Source organism: Rhinatrema bivittatum, chromosome 1 (genome assembly GCF_901001135.1).
Source record: "Rhinatrema bivittatum chromosome 1, aRhiBiv1.1, whole genome shotgun sequence".
NCBI classification, from domain to species: Eukaryota; Metazoa; Chordata; class Amphibia; order Gymnophiona; family Rhinatrematidae; genus Rhinatrema; species Rhinatrema bivittatum.
This window is the reverse complement of record NC_042615.1, coordinates 20,798,413-20,817,151: the sequence shown is the minus strand read 5'-3', so window position 1 is coordinate 20,817,151 and position 18,739 is coordinate 20,798,413. Positions and strand designations below refer to the sequence as shown.

The 18,739-nt window shown below is 46.3% G+C and overlaps 1 protein-coding gene across 5 annotated transcripts in view; it reads right to left on the bottom strand.

Annotated features, from left to right (window-relative positions):
- JADE1 (jade family PHD finger 1) overlaps positions 1-18,739 on the bottom strand; it is a 545,699-nt gene that overhangs the window by 170,991 nt on the left and 355,969 nt on the right. For 4 of the 5 annotated variants that reach the window (XR_003854973.1, XM_029592138.1, XM_029592223.1 and 1 more), the window contains one exon: positions 9,760-10,281. The exons of the other annotated variant lie outside the window; for it this stretch is intronic. Coding sequence is in view for 3 of the 4 variants with exons in the window: in XM_029592138.1 (XP_029447998.1) it covers positions 9,760-10,281 (522 nt within the window). In the remaining variant the exon portion in view is untranslated. The remainder of the gene's footprint in view (positions 1-9,759; positions 10,282-18,739) is intronic. 5 annotated transcript variants of the gene reach the window in all.

The following is an 18,739-nucleotide window of genomic DNA, read 5'->3' as shown; positions in this document are numbered from 1 at the left end:
ACTGTTTACATGGGCTCCCCAGCCAACGTTGGAAGCATCGGTGGTGAGAGTTATTTGAGGATCTGGTGGGTGAAAGGGCAAGCCCTGTAGGAGGTTGGATTGATTTTTCCACCAGGCAAGAGACAGACGGAGCGCGTCGGTGACGTGGACAATGGTCGACAGAGGCTGAGTGGCTTGGATCCATTGTGATTTCAGAGTCCATTGCATGACTCTCATGGCCAGACGGGCCATTGGAGTCACATAAACTGAGGAGGCCATGTGTCCCAGCAGAATGAAGAATTGGCAAGCTGTAGCTGTGGGTTGAGACTGCAACTGGCGAGCTAGGGACACAAGGGTTTGAACCCGTTGATGAGGAAGGAAGGCTTTTGCCTGTAAGGTGTCCAAGTCTGCTCCAATGAAGGATAAGGTTTGAGATGGGAGTAAGTAGGATTTCTCGTAGTTGACAAGAAATCCTAGAGAAATTAGAGTTTGAGTTGTCAGGGTCAGGGAAGACCGAGCGATTTGCTGGGTTGTGGCCCTGATCAACCAATCATCCAAGTAGGGGTAGACATGGACGCCTTCCTTCCTGAGGAACGCTGCAACCACTACGAGACATTTGGTGAAAACTCACAGTGCGGATGCTAGACCAAATGGGAGCACTCTGTATTGATAGTGGTTTTGGCCTACTAGAAATCGGAGGTATTTGCGATGAGACTGAGTTATCACAATGTGGGTATAAGCGTCTTTGAGGTCTAGAGAACAGAGCCAGTCCTCTCTTTGTAGCAGAGGGAGAAGCAAGCCCAGGGTTACCATCTTGAACTTCTCTCTGTGAAGGTACTTGTTGAGGGCCCGTAGGTCCAGGATTGGTCGAAGTCCTCCTGACTTTTTTGGGATCAGAAAGTACCTGGAATAGAACCCTAGTCCTTGTTGCGAGAGAGGAACGTGTTCTATAGCGTTGGACTGGAGGAGAAGGGAAACTTCCTGCTCTAGAAGAACAGAGTGGTCGGTAAGTCTCCACGCTTGCAGAGATGGAGAGTCCGCAGGAAGAGTTAGGAAGTTGAGATGGTAACCCTGTGCAATTATCGCTAGCACCCATTGATCTGTGGTGATGTGATGCCACTTTTCTGTAAAGTGGCATAGTCGACCTCCTACTGGTATGTTTGGCAGAGGGATTAGGCATCTGCTCTCTAAGTGAAAGTCAAAACCCCGACGCAGGGCCTAGTTGCGGAGCTGTTGTGGGCTTTTGCTTTCGAGGTTGGCGAGGCTGAGGCTTTTGATACGGCCTTGTTGACCTAGACTTAGTGTGTGGGGGATAATACTTCTGTGGACGGAAGAATGACTTTTTAGGTTCCCTCTTAAATTGTTGTTTAGAAGGGAAGTCAGAAGGAATCGATGAGAACTGTTTAAGGGTCTCATGATGATCCTTTAATTCAGCAACTATTTGGTGAATTTGCTCAACAAATTATCCCCTAAACAGGGCAGGTCGGTGAGCCTGTCCTGAACCTCCGGGCGAAGGTCAGAAGACTTAAGCCAAGCCCAGTGTCTTGCTGAGATGGCTGTAGCAGACAGTCTAGTGGAAGCATCGAAGATGTCATAGGATGTTCTTATCTCATGCTTTCCAGCTTCAAATCCTTTAAGTACGAGGGTTTGAAGGTGTTGTTGGAATTGTTCTGGTAAGGTATCTGAAAATTCTTGTAGCTGCTTAAAAATGACCCTATTGTATTGGGTCATATGCAGCTGGTAAGAAGCTATCCTGGAAATGAGCATGGCCCCTTGGTATACTTTTCTGCCTATACTATCTAAGAACTTGTTCTTAGTAGGAGGTATGGATGAGTATGGCTTTATTCTTTTAGCTTTCTTTTGAGCTGACTCTACCACGACAGAGTGGTGGTCTAGCTGAGGTTTTTGAAAACCAGGTGCTGACTGTACAAGGTAAGTAGAGTCAGCTTTTTTGTTTACTGGGGCAACAGATCCAGGAGTTTCCCAATTCTTTTTTAGAAGGTCCAGAAAAACCTGATGAATTGGAACGGAAGTGATGACTTTTGGGGCATCCAAAAATTGGAGTAACTCCATCATTTGGTGTCTGTCATCTTGCTCAGATTGAAGCTGAAAAGGGACTAATTCTGACATTTCCTTCACAAAGTTAGTGAAAGAGAGGTCCTCGGGGGGAGAACGCTTTCTGCTTTCAGCAGGAGAGGGTGGTGAAGGTAAATCATCGGTATCTGTAGAAGTATCATCACCCCAGGTGTCATAAGGGTCAGGTTGCTGACCTGTAGGACCACGAGGGGGTTGGATACCTGAAGGTCCCGGTTGAGGCTCGGAGAAACCCGAAGGAATCACCGGGGGCATCGAAAATACCCTTGGAGGCATCGGTGCCAGCATCGAAGGCATCGATGGAGCCGATGTGCGTATCGCCCCGGAGGAATGTATTGGTGGCGATGGACGACACGGCATCGATGGAACCACTCCCGAAGAAGGAATTCGATACGGTGTTTCTGCACCCGATAAATTTGGCATCGGGGAGCGCACCGGTGCTGTCGGTGACCCGGGTATCACCGGTGGAAGGGCGGTCATGAGCGCTTCCATCCGGGCGAGCAGCAGTGCAAGCGCTGCTGGAATCGGGTCGGTGACTGGTTCCACTCTCGGTGGCGGAGTCGGTGCCGAAGGAGTCTGGAACCGTTGCATCGCTTTGTCGATGGCCTCCTGGACCAGCCGGTCCAGTTCTTCCCGGAGACCTGGGGTAACAATACCCGGCTCCGGGAAAGAGGGAGGCTGAGGCTGAGCCAGAGGGACCACCGTCACCGGTGGAATCGCAGCTCCCAAACCCCGATGGGGTGAGGGTTGCCTCAATGTCTCAGAAACAGAAGTGGACAGTGCAGCGTCTGATCGAGACTTCTTCGGTGGAGGCTCGGACGGTACCGAGGTCGATGACTTCGATTCTTCGACGGTCTGAGACTTGCGATGTTGATGACAATGCTTTTCCCTCCGATCCCCACGATCCTCGGGGGAAGGGATGGGAGTCGATGGCCGTGGAGACGTCAATGGCAGACGGTTATCGGGAGGTTGCCGACGATGGAAGGACTTCGACTTTGCCGGTTCCGAGTACGTCGATGCGATGGACGGCGTCGTAGTGTGAGCATGGAATAGGAGTCCCATCTTCTCCATTCTGGCTTTGCGACCTTTTGGTGTCATAAGAGCACATTTGGTGCAAGTCAGGACATCATGCTCACTCCCTAAACATAATACACAGACTCTATGAGGGTCTGTGATAGACATGGTGCGCGTACAATCTGGGCACCGACGGAACCCCGACGCCATGGCCATTGACCAAAAATTTAGCCGCGGGACGGTCGACGGCCAGCAGGCCGTAAGGGCCGAACTCAACGGTAACCGGCAAAAAACGGCAAAAAAAAACGACTTACCGAAGTACTGCAGGCTAAATTTAGATAGAGGGGGGACCCCTGTGGGGTGAATATTACTTCAAAGAAGTTCAAGAAGAAATTCCTGTCAGGAATGTGGTAAGAGCTCCTTAACCGTGTGGCTACTGCTGCGCGGAAAAAAGAAGACTGAAGGGGGACCCCTGCTGGCTGCAGGGTTGGTGCCATGCTGGGCATGCCCAGTAGGGGCCAGTCAAAGTTCCAGAAACTTTGACAGAAGTTTTCCGTGGTTGGGCTCCATCCTCGATGTCACCCATTTGTGAGGACAACCATCCTGCTTGTCCTGTGAGAAAGGAAATTATCAGGTTAAGTAGTAATTTCTCCTTCCTTAGCATTCAGTCAGGTCAATCCCAACTAGTGGGATGTACCAAAGCTAATCTCGAAAAGGGCGCCCACACAAACATGGTGCCTTCCTAGCCCTTACATCCAAGCAGTAATGCTTAGAGAAGATGTGCAAAGATGACCATTGCGCCACTCGGCAAATTTCAGCAGGTGACAACAAAGTTCCGCCCATGATACCACCTGAGCCCTTGTGGAATGCAGTCTAATCTGTTTTGGTAACAAGTTCAGCAGCCACACAGACTGCCATAATGACTTCCTTAACCCAATGGGCAGTCGTTACCCACGTTGCTGGTGCTCCCTGCTTACCTCCATCATGGAGCACAAACAGGTGATCAGAATTCCGAAAAGTCTGTCATGTCCAAGTACTGCAGAAAACTATGCTTGACGTCCAACAAATGCTAAAGGCAGTACGCAACTTAATCTCTGTCCCTGTCCCAAGGCAGGTAGAGAAAAGGACTGATTCAAATCAAATCAAAGTCCGAAACCACTTTGGGCAAAAAGGAGAGCACAGTCAAGTTGAATCGCACCCAGAGTCATATGGAGAAAAGGCTCACAGTAGGAAAGAGCCTACAGCTCAGAGACCTGAAATGGCGAACAGATTGCTACCAGAAAAATGTCTTCAAGGTAAGCAGCCACAAGGAAAGAGTAATGCAATGGTCAACAGGACTGACTTGCAAAAAAGTCAAGGACCAAGTTAAGGTTCCATAGAGGCACCGGAAGCCGCACAGCGAGCAAAGATGCTTAACTCCCTGCAGAAGAAAGGACACATCCGGATGGGAAGGCAAAGGCCCTCCACTGAGTCTTCTTTATAACAAGCCAGGGCTGCAACTTGAACCTTCAAGGTGATAAGGGCCAAACCCTTAAGCAAGCCATCTTGCAAAAATTCCAAAATCAACAGGATATCCACATTAAACAGTTGAGTACCTTGCTCAGAACACCACCAACCCTCAAAGACCCTCCAAACTTTAACATTGGGTAGAGAAGCAGAAAATTTCAGGGCCCAAAGAAGAGTGGAACCACGCAGGCAAAAAACCCTGCTTCAACAACAGAGCCCTTTCAATGGCCAACCATGAGACAGAATCGACCCAGATCCTTGTGCAGAATGGGCTCTTGACATAATAGATCCATCTGAGATGGTTGCTTGAGGGAATTGCCCACCAGAAGTTTCTGGAGATCGACATACCTTGGCCTTCAAGCCCAATCTGGAGCCACTAAAAGGACAGTGTTGGCTTGACTTGCAATCTTCTGGATCAGCCTGCCTATCAGGGTGGAAACACAGAAGGGTGCTGCATGGCCACTCCTGAACAGCAGCGTCAATACCCATCACTTTTGAGTCCTGCCTGCAACTGAAGAAATGTGGAACCTTTGTGTTGTTGAAGTTTGCTAACAGGTCTAGATCCGGTGGGCCCCAGCAGTTTACTAGGAGCAAAAAGCCCTCATCCACCAGCTCTCATTCTCTTGGGTCCAAGTTTCTCCTGCTGAGGAAATTGGTTCTGATATTGTCCTTTCTGCAATGAGAGAGGCAGATATGCTTAAGAGATGCTGCTCCACCCACACCATGAGTGCATCTATTTCCTCTGACACCTTTGACTCTTGATTCAACCCTGATTGATATAAGCCACCGTTGTCTCATTATCAGACGTTATCTGGACCGCTTGAGCCTCTAGCGGCTCAGCGAACCGCAACCACGCCAACTGAAATGCTCATGCCTCCAGTCTGTTGATGTTCCACTGCTGCTCTGATGCATTGCAGTGCCATTGCACCACCAACTCCTGATAGTGAGCCCCCCAGTCCCAGAGGCTCACACCTGTTGTGAGTATCAACCAACCCAGTGTGAGGGAAATTCCCTTCCTGAGATGGTCCATGTGTAACCACCAGTCCAACTGGGATCTCACCTCTTAATGGAAGGAGCAGCCTCATAGCATAGTTCTACGACTGCGGACTCCATTGGGAGAGCAAGGTGTGCTGAAAAGGGCGCATATGTGCCTTTACTCAGGGAACTATTTCTAATGTGGCAGCCATCAACCTCAGGACCTGCACACAAGACCACACCGTTGGATGAACGGTGTGGTCTTGTGTGCAGGGATCAAGTTTACAGCATCAACGTGTGGATCAGAGATTCCAGCAGAAACACTCTGCCCTGCCTTGTATCACATTGAACCCCAAGATACTCCAGGGTCTGAAATTGCTGCAAATTGCTCTTGGCCAGATTCACACCCAACCTAGTTTTTGTAACAAGGAAACCACCCTGCAGGAAGCATGAAGACTCTTCCAATGTCTTGGCTCGAATCAACCAGTCATCCAGATAGGGGTGAACTAGAATGGCCTCCTTGCGAAGGGCTGAAGCTACCACCACCATGATCTTGGAAAAGGTCCTAGGTGCTGTGGCTAGTCTGAAAGCAAGGCCTGAAACTGGTAATGATGATCCAGGATAGCAAATCAGAAGAACCACTAATGTTCCTGCCGGATGGGAATATGCAGATACGTCTCCATCGGATCCAGAGACACGAGGTACTCCCCTGCTTGGACAGCCATCATGGCAGAGCCACCGTTTCCATCCTGAAATGCATGACTCGTAGAGGACGGCTGATGTCCTTGAAATTTAGTATCGGCTGAAACTACCTTTCCTTCTTGGGCACGGCAAAATAAATGGTATATCGGTCCATATTTCGCTGCAATTCAGGAACAGGAATCATCGCTTTTAGATTCAACAGCCATTGTAATGTTGCTTCCATTTCTACCCTCTTCTGAGAGTTGCATGGAAAGACCATGAAGGCATCTAGAAGAATGTGAAAAAATTCAAGAGTATACCTGTTCTGAACCGCTTCGAGAACCAACTAATCCAAAGTAATATGGACCCACCTGTGATAAAACCTGGATAGACGATCACCTATCTCCTGCACCATCAGGTGAGCCCGCAAAACTTCATTGGGAAGACAGAGGAGCTCCACTTCTGGAGCCCGCATCCTTTCGAGGACCTCGGAAGCTAAAGTATTGAGACCTGCAGAAAGGTCGGGAACTCTGGGAAGAACCTCCCCTATAAGGCAGAAAACACAGTAGTCTCAAGAGTGGCTAGTTGCCCAAAAAGGTTGGGTAATGGTTTTCTTGTCCTCTGGCAAACAAGGGACCAGAGTCCCTCCCCATTTACTTGCTATTTTTTCAAATTCACTGCCAAACAAAAGCGAGCCTTTGAAGGGCAGCTTAATAAGGTTGGACTTTGAAATAGTATCTGTGGACAAGTTGTGCAGCTTCTCTGGCGGCTGGGCGTACCAAGTCAGAACCAACATCAGCCAAGAAGGCGGCCCCTGGTTCTATCATAGGTCCAAGATCGGACCCAGCGCCACCAGATTTTGACAAAGGCACAAGGTAGCCCGAGCCATCAAGGTACAACAAGAAGCAATTTGCAAGTTCATTGTCACTGCCTCAAAAGCTTGCTTCAGGATAGCCTCAATCCTCCTATCCTGAGCATCCCTCAGTGCCACACCTCCCTGTATCAGGATGGGGGTAAATTTTGTGCAGAAAACCCTAAAGTATTGACCCTAGGGAAACACAATTGCTCTCCAGCCTGCGGATCCAAGGGGTATAAACCCGCCAAGACGCATCCCTCTTTAAAAGATGAGTCCGGCACACTCCATTCCAAATCAAGCAACTCTTGGATTGCATCCAAGAGGGGAAAGAAACAAGAAGCCTTGTGCAGGGTGATCACAATAGGATCCTTTTTCTGTATCCCCAAGGAGTCAGGTCCAGCCACTCCGAGGGTCTTCAGGGTCTGAGATATCAAACCCTGCAATTCATCTCTCTGAAAGAAAAGGCAAAAAGTTGTATGTAGCTCCAAATCTGGGGGAATGTCCTCTTCCTCACCATCATCAACGGTATCATCCTGATCCACTTGCATTTGGAGCTCTGTTAACACTGCACTGTGCTTGCCCGTGGAGATAGGCTGAGGAGCCCTTGGAGCTACCTTAATATGTACTGCTGCTTCAGAAGACCAGCCCTGTAGAAATGTCTGCAATCCCTGGAAGAATTCTACTTAGGAAAAGGAAGATGGCTCCATTCTAAGCCCCATAGGCCCAAACCTGATGTCCTGTGAGCCAGCGGCCCCTGAGGACTTGACCTGTGGATCAATCAAGGGAGGTAACTCCCCTGTCTCCCCCTCGGTCCCACTTCCCTCAGATCGAGGAGATGGACCATTGCCAGCAAAATCAAGTGGAGGCAAATCTCCCCGAGCAGCACTGACACAGGCTTAAAGAAAGCTCCGGCTGAATGGCTCTGATGTGGCATGCAGCACAGATAGATAGACGCAGGTGCCGTGCTGTAAGCATGCAGACTGATGAAGGCTCGTGCATAGCTTAATCATGCATATAAGCGCGTCCAAGCCCATGCTCAAAGGCCACTCATCCAACTGGACACCCAAACTGGATGCCCAGTACCAACGCCCAATCTAGAGGCACAAGATGTGCATCCCAGAAAGAAGAACACCCAAACTGAACATAGATAAGAACAGACGCCCACACAGACACGCAAGCGACAGACTGCAGCACAAAGAGCAAAACTACCCCACGCTAAAATTGGAGAAGCCTGGGAGCAGGGCCTAGCCAAACGGCTGCTCAACCCGCCAAGCCTGCACCGGTTCAGCCGAATACCAAGGAATAGGCCCTTCTCCTGCGGTCTTTCCTTTTGCTGTCTTTTTTTTTTTTTTTAAAGTAAAAATAACCTTTTACCTGAGCTCAGCCCTCCCTGGCTGAAAGCTGGAACAGGTCTCAGCTATGGGAGAAGAGGGCTAAAGCCTTCATCACCGAGCCTCTCTCAGCCTATAACTGTTAATTGGAATTTAGGTCCACGCCAATCAAGGCTAATGGCCTGAAGGCACGCTACTGAAGGAGGTACTACATCGACATCTCGTCTTTCCGATATCTCCTTTTAAACTTTTCTTTTGTTACTCACAGGCAATCCCCGAAGGAAAATCCATGTCCACCATCTTCAGGAAACAGAATACTGGCGGGATGATGTCAGGGGGGACTATATAGATATGTCAGCTTTTGCTCCGTCTCCAACTACTGGCAGAGGTGTATAACCCACTCGTTGGGACTCACCTGCCCAAATACTAAGAAAGTCGCTACTTATCTGATAAGTAGCACTGAATATCAGCTTCATGGTGATTAGAAACCAGTGACAGGGCCCCAACACTATTTATGCAGTGCATGCTAGTTTCAAAATCTATGCCTCACTGGTTGGCTTAGCACATTGTTTTTATAAATCTTGTTTTGGTTCCAGCACAAACAAATATCTGCCAATGAAATAGTAAGTATTAGCAAAACAATACTGCAGGAATTACATTGGTTGCAAGTGAGAATTTACAGTTCTTATATTCTGCTACGTCCAATCAATTGTTTGGAGCTAATCACAAAATATACATAAAACACTTAAAACAGACAAGAGCAATAAACTACAAAACAAAATAGTATAATAAAACCATTAAAAATAAGGCCATAAACACGTGCTTAAAATACCTGTCCTGGCCAGGATGAAATGGAAAAACATGATTTAAATGAATTACCGTAGTCATCTAATAATGCTAATAAAACAAAAAGAAAGGAATTAGAAGATGCGGGATGGAAATTTTCAGAGAACTAAAATGCGGCAAAAACCTGCACATGAATACTATGCGCCAATGCAGAGGATAGGATTTTAGGCTCAATGACAACCTAAATATCCCTTACTATTATGAATTATAACCATTAACCCAAACCCAGATGTGTCTATGGGTCATGTCTTAGCACTTGCACTGAAAAATACCAGAAAATCATGTATAAATCAACCATCAGGAGCTTTGTTAATTTACCTGTGATTCTTCCACAATTTTTTCAAATATGGTCCACAAGCATGTAAATCCACAGATTTTCAATATGTTTTGAGTGTGTAAAACGGAATCTTGTTTTTTCAGCATATTTCTGTAACAAAAGCCATCCTCCCATCTCATCACCCCATCCAAGAAGCTTACCCTCTCCAAGTCCTGACGAAGATGAGTGAACAGCTGCAGCCTCCGTATCAGCACATCTTGCTCCCGCTTTGCTAGATTGTCCTCCTCATCCTTCTTTGGAGTGATTAAGGGCTTGTTGAAGTTGGCTTTTCTCTTCAGCTTCCAGTACTGGAACAGAAACTCCACCATTTCCTCAGACAGACAGAGAGCCTGGCTCACTTCAGAAACATCTACAAAGGAATAGAATTCGTCTTCCAGCTGCTGTAATTTCTGCTTGCGTAAGCTGACCCTCTGGGCTTCCTGCTGATTCTGATCAATGTCTGCAAAGGAGTCCTTACGAGCATGCAGGACAGATTCTGGTGACCCACTTTCACTGGCACACTCACTGAGGAGATCCTCCTCTGGTTTATTACAGGAGCTGTGCTTTGGACAATAGGATTTGAACTTAACCTCATCGCTTTCAGTCAAAATTGTCTTCATTTCCAAGCCCCGATCGAAAGCACAGGTCACATGGAAGGCCGTCCGGCAATTTTTCACTGAACACTGCAGTAAAATAGTAAGTACAAAGATAGGAGGGATGGGATACTAAAAAAAAAAAAAAAAGTACTGCATAGCAATAGATGTTTAAAGAAAAACATATACAACAAATCAATTCATTCTGAAATCCCCTCAGCGAGTTACGTAACACTGCCTTCAGTTTAATCCAATATTCCACCCCCAGTTACAAGCACCATGAAGAAATGAAATGATCTACTAGATCATCGCTAATGATCTACTACAACCAAATCTGTAGTAAGGATATTAATAAACTTCAAAGTGAATTCATTGAAACAAATGAAAATACTTGAGCTATAATGTCCTTTAATCCAGAATTCCTTTATACAGGTAAAGGTGCTTTCTGACAATATCAGAAACAGCAGATAAGAGTCTTAGCACTTACAGTGAATATATGAATTAAGTTTTGAAGTAGTATTTTTAAATTTTGAAGGATCTGTAATTTCCTGTGACATGCTTTGTTTAGATTTTAATGATGTTAGTTTTAAAATTATGAATTATAGAACAGGTATATTTGTTTTTTGAATGACTTTACTGACAATTTGGTTATGGTCCACTTTGGGAAAATTTTGAAAGGTGAAAGCAGAGATGCTTACCTGTAACAGGTGTTCTCAGAGGACAGCAGGACGTTAGTCCTCACACATGGGTGACATTATCAGATGGAACCCAGATCTCAAAGAATTCTAGAGCTTGCAAACATGCCCTATTGAGGATGTGTAGCTGTAGTTATCACCCTGCTCCCTAGGTAGAGTCTCTCTCAGTCCATGATATAGCTAATAAATTGAGAAACCAACTCCCAGGGGAGGTGGGTGGGTTTCATGAGGACTAATTTCCTGCTGTCCTCGGAGAACATCTGTTACAGGTAAGTAACTGCTTTCTCAGAGGACAAGCAGGATGGTAGCCCTCACATATGGGTGAATCCCTAGCTAAAGGCTGCCCGAGCAGGACAAAGAGGGGAACCCCACCATGCTGAAAGCATCCCCTTTTTCCCAAAAACGGGTCTAGGTGGGAAAAGTTGGATTCTACAAAAGAAAACCATAGAACAGACAGACCCAAATACCCTGATGTGTCACAGGGGCATGATGCCAAGTTCAGCGAGAAGCATACTTTGAATCACGAGACTATTACAGCCAGGGTTTTGATCAAATACTGGAACCCAAGGTAGATCTTATTCCTTCTGGATACTGGAAAAGACCTACAGAATCAACCAAGAGGAGAACTCTTGGAAAAAAACAGCATAGTTTCCTTCAGTGTCACAAGACACCTGAAGTATCCCACTGGGGTCAGAAAGCCCTCCAGAAAAACTGCGGGCTACTAATATCTGAAGGACAGAATGCTTTGCAGAAGCTTACCCAGTGGTTGGCCAATAAGACACAATGGGCAGAAAAACCCAAGCAACACGTGGGAGAAGTGGCAATAATGGCTAAGTCTGTGTCTGACTTTACTTGCCAACATACCACACAGATCTGACCATCCAGGACAGACATTAAGGGTGTGAGAGGATGAAAAGCAATCCCTCAACGGGATTGCTAGCCCAAAAATTCCCAAGTATGGAGTTAAGCTATGACTGAAGCTCACCTACTCTCACCCTTGGTCAGGGGCAGGCCTATCCATCCAGTTCACAGGATAGCTCTGGTAAGCAGGAAGGCACTTTGGTCAACCCAGTGAAGTATGAAAAGCTAAAGGCAGAACTGTCCAGAACTTGGCGATAGGTCAAGGACAGGTCAAGGTGTGAACCCTGCAGGTACACACCAAGACAGTGGTTCTCAACCTTTTTCCTATCGTGACACACCTGATAGACCACGATCACATGTGAAAAAATAAAGGCCCAGTATTATGTTTATTAAGAATGACACAAGGGAAAGATAAGTACTCTGAACAGAAATTGCATAAATAGTAAACATCCCATACCAAAACAGCACCAATTTTCAGCTCGCAAACAATAACCACTTTACCTAACAAAAGGTAACACTGAAAATATTACACCAGGCCTTAAGACACCAATACACCACCTCCCATTAGGAAAACGGAACAAGCCAGGCAGCTATAGAGCCCTACACAGAAACTACATGCTAGCAGAATACCTCACCTCAGTCACATGTGCAGACCCTCACCTAACAAAGAATAAAGAGACCATAAAGCATAACTAGAAACATGCAGACAAAATCTGAACTGGAAACCGCAACAAGCCAGAGAGACTGCATGCAGTGTAACAAAGGGAAAAAATGACCAGTCCTCATAAAATAAATCAAGAAATATAAAATCAACAGCAATAAAACCATAATAAAAATATTTCAAAACAGCTGATGAATGGAATATCGAATAATTAAAAACTCAAAATTTCTAGATACCAATAAAATATTTCAAAATAGCAGAGAAACTCAATAATGGAAAACAAGGATAAAAAATGCTTTATTCTGCATACCTGGGAACATTTGATATCCAGGGGCCCTGAGATTGTTTTGAATTAACAGGAGGAGGGATGCTTGCAATTTTCTCTTCTCTGTCACACCAATCCCTCACTCTCAATCACGCACAAATACACATGCTTTTTCTCTCTCAGTAATATAGGCTCTTAATCACACATTTACACAAATGCCATCTGTCTTTTCACACACAGGCTTTCAATCACACACTTACATACAGACTCTCACACAGACTCATTCACAAACTTACACACATGCTCGCTATCTCACTCACACTGGCTCTCAATCACATACAGGCACATGCTCTATCATACATACACGATCTCTCTCACATACAGGTTCTCAATCATACACTTACATTCATGCTCTCTCTCACTCAAAGGATCTCAATCATACACAGGCTCAATCACAAACACATACTCTTTCACACAAACAGGTTTTCAATCACACACTTACACATATAGAATCTCAATCATTCACTTACATACATACATACATGCTGTCTCACACATACACACAGGATCTCAAACACATATGCTTGCTCACTCATTCTCTCTCCCCCCCCCCCCCCTGAACTAGCAGCAGCAGCAGCCTCCTTCTCCTCCAGCCCTCGCGGCCTCAAGAAAGGAGGGCTGCGCGGGCTGACGTTGCTCCTCTTTTGCTCTAAGCCGCACTGCTAGTCTTCAGGTCGATGCTGCCCACACTAGCATGGTCTCTTCTTCGCACATAAGAGGCCACTGCTCACCATTTCCTCTTCCGGGCCATGGGGGGCGAGAAGAGACCATGTTGGTGCCGTTGACTCCAGCTCTTCAGCCACATTCTGCCCAGGGACCAGGAAGTGTGATGACACACTGGTGTATTGCGACACTGGTTGAGAACCTCTGTACTAAGATATACTATGAATGCCCTAGCTCCCCCCCCCCAACGTTCTGACCGGAAGTCAAGAGAAGCGAAAAAGACAATGAGGCAGACCCCGGGGCTGCTGGGATAAGAAAAAGCTGCTAGGCTCTATTTTAACAACTCACTGCTGATTGCAGCAAAGAGTTTATCCCTCCTCCCTGAGGGTAGGCTTCACAGGATGACAGGAACAGCTGAAACTGTTGCCAACCTCCTGGGGAAGACATCCACCAGGGGACAGAAAGCAGAGATGCTGCAAGTGCAATTCCCTGTAAAAACAGGATTCCTTTATCAACCTGGAAACCCAAAGGTTATCAAGGCAGAGTCAGTCTGAGCTCAATATAGACCGAACAACCCAGCATAGGTATCAATACCCAAGGCCAGAATTACATATACCTTCCCCCAAGAAATCATCCAGTCCAGGAGATGGACAATGGGTGCCTGAACCAGGCTTTTCCTGCCCACAGACAGGATTATTCTTAAAAGGGGGAAGTATAGCTTGCAAGCCGCAACAAAAGTGTAGCATCTCCGTTGTGTGTTCCCTCATTTCCCAACTCACACAGCCATAGATATGGTAGGAAGTTGAAAGGCACACCTGCCAACTGAGATGTAACTAGACCAGAGCCCTCCCTATTGAGGTAGGGTCTCGCATGTGAGCGGTCATCCGCAAACACCACATAGTATGCTCTGCAGGTAAGACAAAGGTGATTCCCTGAGGGGGAAAACCCCTTATTTTCGCCAGGGAGTGGCACAGAAGGAGAGACCCCGGGTACGACGGGGAGACAGAACCCAGAATAACTCCCTTGCGAAATAGACCTGCTGTGCCACAGGATGCCTTGGAAACGAGCGCTAACGTCAGACTTGCTTTCAGATCCCACAGGGAACAGAGAGCAACCCCTCGTCAGAGGTGATGAAATCCCTTTTTCGGGAATCAGGAAACAAGGGCCACCCCTTTTAGGGGGCAGGCAAACTGGTAGCCCAAGGGGAACCCATAAGCATCACTTCTGGAAACTCAGTCATAGCTCTCCTTTCCAAAGGGACAGAAAGGAATGGGAATCAGAGCCTCCCAATTCTGAAAACCCTTCCTACGCCTTGGGGATCACTGAGGTTCATAAGCAACCAAATTGGCTAGAGGTGGCCACTCAGTTAAGAGGTAGGACACCACAGCAATCCATGGACCAGCGAGAAGGATCCAATGGCCGCCGCTATCCCCTCAACATCTGCAGATCTATCCTGCAAGGAAGTACCCTGATGCAAAAGAATCAAGGCTCCAGCCTGGCGACAGACCTGCAAGGAATGGAGGCTTCCTCCCCAAGGGGATTCAACTAAGTTTATAAGGGAGGGGTTGAAAGATACACCCCTCTTCTGTGGGAAAGATTCACGACACTATTCTCCTGGTATCCTCGCCCCTAGTGGTTCGACCAGAAACGCAGGCTTATGTCAGACTTGTGGCAGCATAGCACAACATAATATGCTCGCCACGAGGGAAACACCCACACACCTTGAGGTTAACTAGGGCCCTCTGCTTTTAAAACGCGATGACAAATATTCATGTAGTGGTACCCATCTTGTGTATGGCCGTGCACATATGCATTCCATCGCCGCAACCGTGAATAGAATCCCACTGGCACAACAGGGACCAAACACTATTTATTTATTTATCGAGTTTTATATGTTAGAATGGGTGGCAATGCACTGCAAAAAAGCAATCCAAAAATGCGTGATGGTGACCTGCTCACTAGTGTCCCATTGCACCCAAAGGTGCAAAACGGACGAGGAAGCAGATACCTTGACTCAAAGATGGTGATTTTGCTATCTTTGGCATGGCACAGGCTAAGAGAACGCTGCCCGCCAGCACCCAAGGCTCTTGGAAGGCAGCCCCGCACCTCTGTGACCTTGAGGTTGACCATGGCACTCAATGGTCAGCCTGGTTCCCAACGTGGTACGGACCTCGACACCAGACAATGCCACTATCCCGATGCATGGATGCCCATGCTGCATGATGGTGTCCACGGCGCCCGCAGGTGTCCAAGGGCTGGAATTATGAATCAACAGAATACATGGCACTCGACTGTACCCACAGTCAATGGCCCCAGTACCTCGATGGCGTCAAGGATGACCATGGTGCCCAATGGCAGTCCCGGTCCCCAACACAGTCCTGACATCGACTTAGTAGATCATCAGTGCTTGCCCAGGCTCCTGCTCATAAGAACATAAGAAAATGCCATACTGGGTCAGACCAAGGGTCCATCAAGCCCAGCATCCTGTTTCCAACAGTGGCCAATCCAGGCCATAAGAACTCACAAGGAGACTGCACTGCCATCTTTGACTTGGCACACTTAGAATGCCCAGCATGCCTTATTACCATGCATCCACTTGGGGTCCCTCTCCAGTCTCTTTTTCCACAGAGCTGTAAGCATCACGGTATGAGTGAGCTCACTTTGGCTTTTGGCCTTCCTCACGTGGGTTTTTAACTCTTGGGGTTCGCCTGGTCCTTCCAAATGTTTCCCTGTAGTGTTCCTAGTCAGGGTTTTTGATGCTTTTGATAAGTTTCCTTTCACGATCTATTCCCCTGTGGCTGTGGTGCTTTGGTGCCTGCCAGCCATCAACACCCACCACCATTGATCTTGATTTTGCAGCCCTTTTATTTTGTCCCATCAAGGTCATGTCCAGTTTTCAGCGATGCTCCCGATGCCTGAGGACCATGTCCATTACAGACCCCCATGAAATGTGTGCTCAGCCTGGGGGAAATCACATGATGCCCAGGATTTCCGTTTATGTGCACAAATGACCCCAAAGGGACGTTGCTTCCTGCTTGTCCTCTGATAATGCTAATTACTTTATTGCATGTTTTTTCAAGTTTTATAGTGTGGGCCAGTAGTTTTATGTACAATACCCCTATAATTAGATTGAAAAATAAATGGGTACAACTCTTCTACAGCCAGGATGATTTTTTTCCATTTCTGCTGCATGCCTAACAAAAGGTGTGCTGAGTAGTGAGGTTGATCACCTTGAAATGGAAGATTTAATACAGCAATTTGATTAATCAGAAAAGGAATATTAGAATCCATTTTTAAAATATGAGTCTGAAAATTCTGAAGAGGCATCAGAATGAGTACTTCCTCTGAATGAACTGTAACAGATGCAGAGATTAAGAATTGCTTGTTACCTTTTATTACAAACAGAAGATATTCCTCTTAGGAGAACCCTGTTCTTTCTGGCTCTCAACAATATTTTTTATTTTGCCACTCAATGACAGCAGGGTCTAAGACAGGGGAGGTGAGAAAAAGGACATTAATCTGCTGAGATTTGTAAGGATAAACCAATTATCCTAAAAAAGAGTGTGCAACTCAAACTGTGTACAGACCCAAGCAACACAAGAAGAAAGTAAAGCCATGTGATGACCCCCTGCAGTTTTACCTTGAATGCATGAGATGACAACATGAGGAGAAGCTGCTGCTATTCTCCATATGAGGGGTTCTCAACCTTTCCAACAATATGGACCCCTTTTCAGCTACAAAACGTTTAACATATCTCCCCACACTTCTAATTTTTACATGCCATAAGAAATAAAGAATGCACTCTAGAATTATTCATAATGTATCAAACTTGATCTAAACTAAATATGTAAAGAGGGCAATTTCCACAGCTATTTAAAAATTGCCCTCATAATTGAAGGTTGAAGCCATTCCATGTTCTAGTCAAGTTGCACTGGGGAAAAGGAATCAAATTCAAAAAAGTTCCAGGTTGGCAACTTGGTATGGCCTGGCAGAAAATCAGCAATGGTAGCTACAGACTTACAATTTAGTTTTCAAAGGTAAACTGCCTGCAGTTTCCTTTTGAGAACTCGGGTCAGCAGGGAGAAAGCCAGTATTTTTGTAGCTGTATAGTTTACATGTGATTAGAAGCAGGTGTAAAGCAGATGTGTGAAAGTATGCACAAGGATTTCAAAATTAAATGTCTGTATGAATTTTTCATCCCCAAACCTAGCCCTGCTCTCTCTCCCCTCCCCCCCCCCCTAAAAAAAAACAAAACAAAACAGGTAAAAGCCTGTATGCTGGTTTACTGTAGCTACTTTTACACTCAGTGGCAGGGGATAGTTATTTTCAAAGGGCCTTTTTATGTGGGTAAATAGGAATTTAGCCACATGAAAAGTTTTGAAACTTGCCCTCCCCTTTTAGCCTGCTTTTCTTTTATACTTTATTTTCTTTTATGATTCTTACAGAAGATAATTACTATATAATTTAGATAAGAAGCAACAAAATAGCCTTTTTTCAATGGGAAGAAGGCTAATGAAATCTCCATGTTTGTCTGTGTATCCCCCTAAATAACTTTTATGTTTAATGTCATATCCACACCTGTTGTCCTTCCTCCTCTGATCTCCTGGCACTCATTTTTCCCTTCTTCCCTCCTGAACTATGGTGATCCTCTGTCCTTCCCTTCCTCTCTACCTATGTCCAGCATGATTCCTGGGGGTCCTCTCCTCCTCTCCTGGATAGGTTACCATCCAATCTCATACCCCTTAAACAGGTGAATCGTGGATTCCTGCCCCCTCTTTATCCTCCTTTTCTTTCTTCATTGTCTTATTTCTTCCCCTTTATCTTTCCCCTCATACTGTCAACCCCATACCCATTTTCTTTTTTCTTCCTCTCAAGTATTCTACTCACTTTTCTGCTGCAGCTCTCCTCTTTCTCTGTCAGACCAGGGGCAGAGCACATGGCAGAAGTGGGAAAGCAGAGTTGCTTACCTGTAACAGGTGTTCTCCCAGGACAGCAGGATGTTAGTCCTCACAGATGAGTGACATCATCAGATGGAGCCCTGTCACAGAATGCTTTTGTCAAAGCTTCTAGAACTTTGACTGGCACACTGAGCATGCCCAGCATACCGCTAACCCTGTGGCCACACGGGGTCTCCCTTCAGTCTCAATTTATAACAAAAGTACGAGCGAAAAATAAAATAAAATGAAACGAACCGAACTCTGCGGGGTGGCAGGCGAGTTTCATGAGGACTAACATCCCTGCTGACCTGGGAGAACACCTGTTACAGGTAAGCAACTCTGCTTTCTTCCAGGACAAGCAAGATGGAAGTCCTCACAGATGGGTGAACAGCAAGCTGCAGGCTGC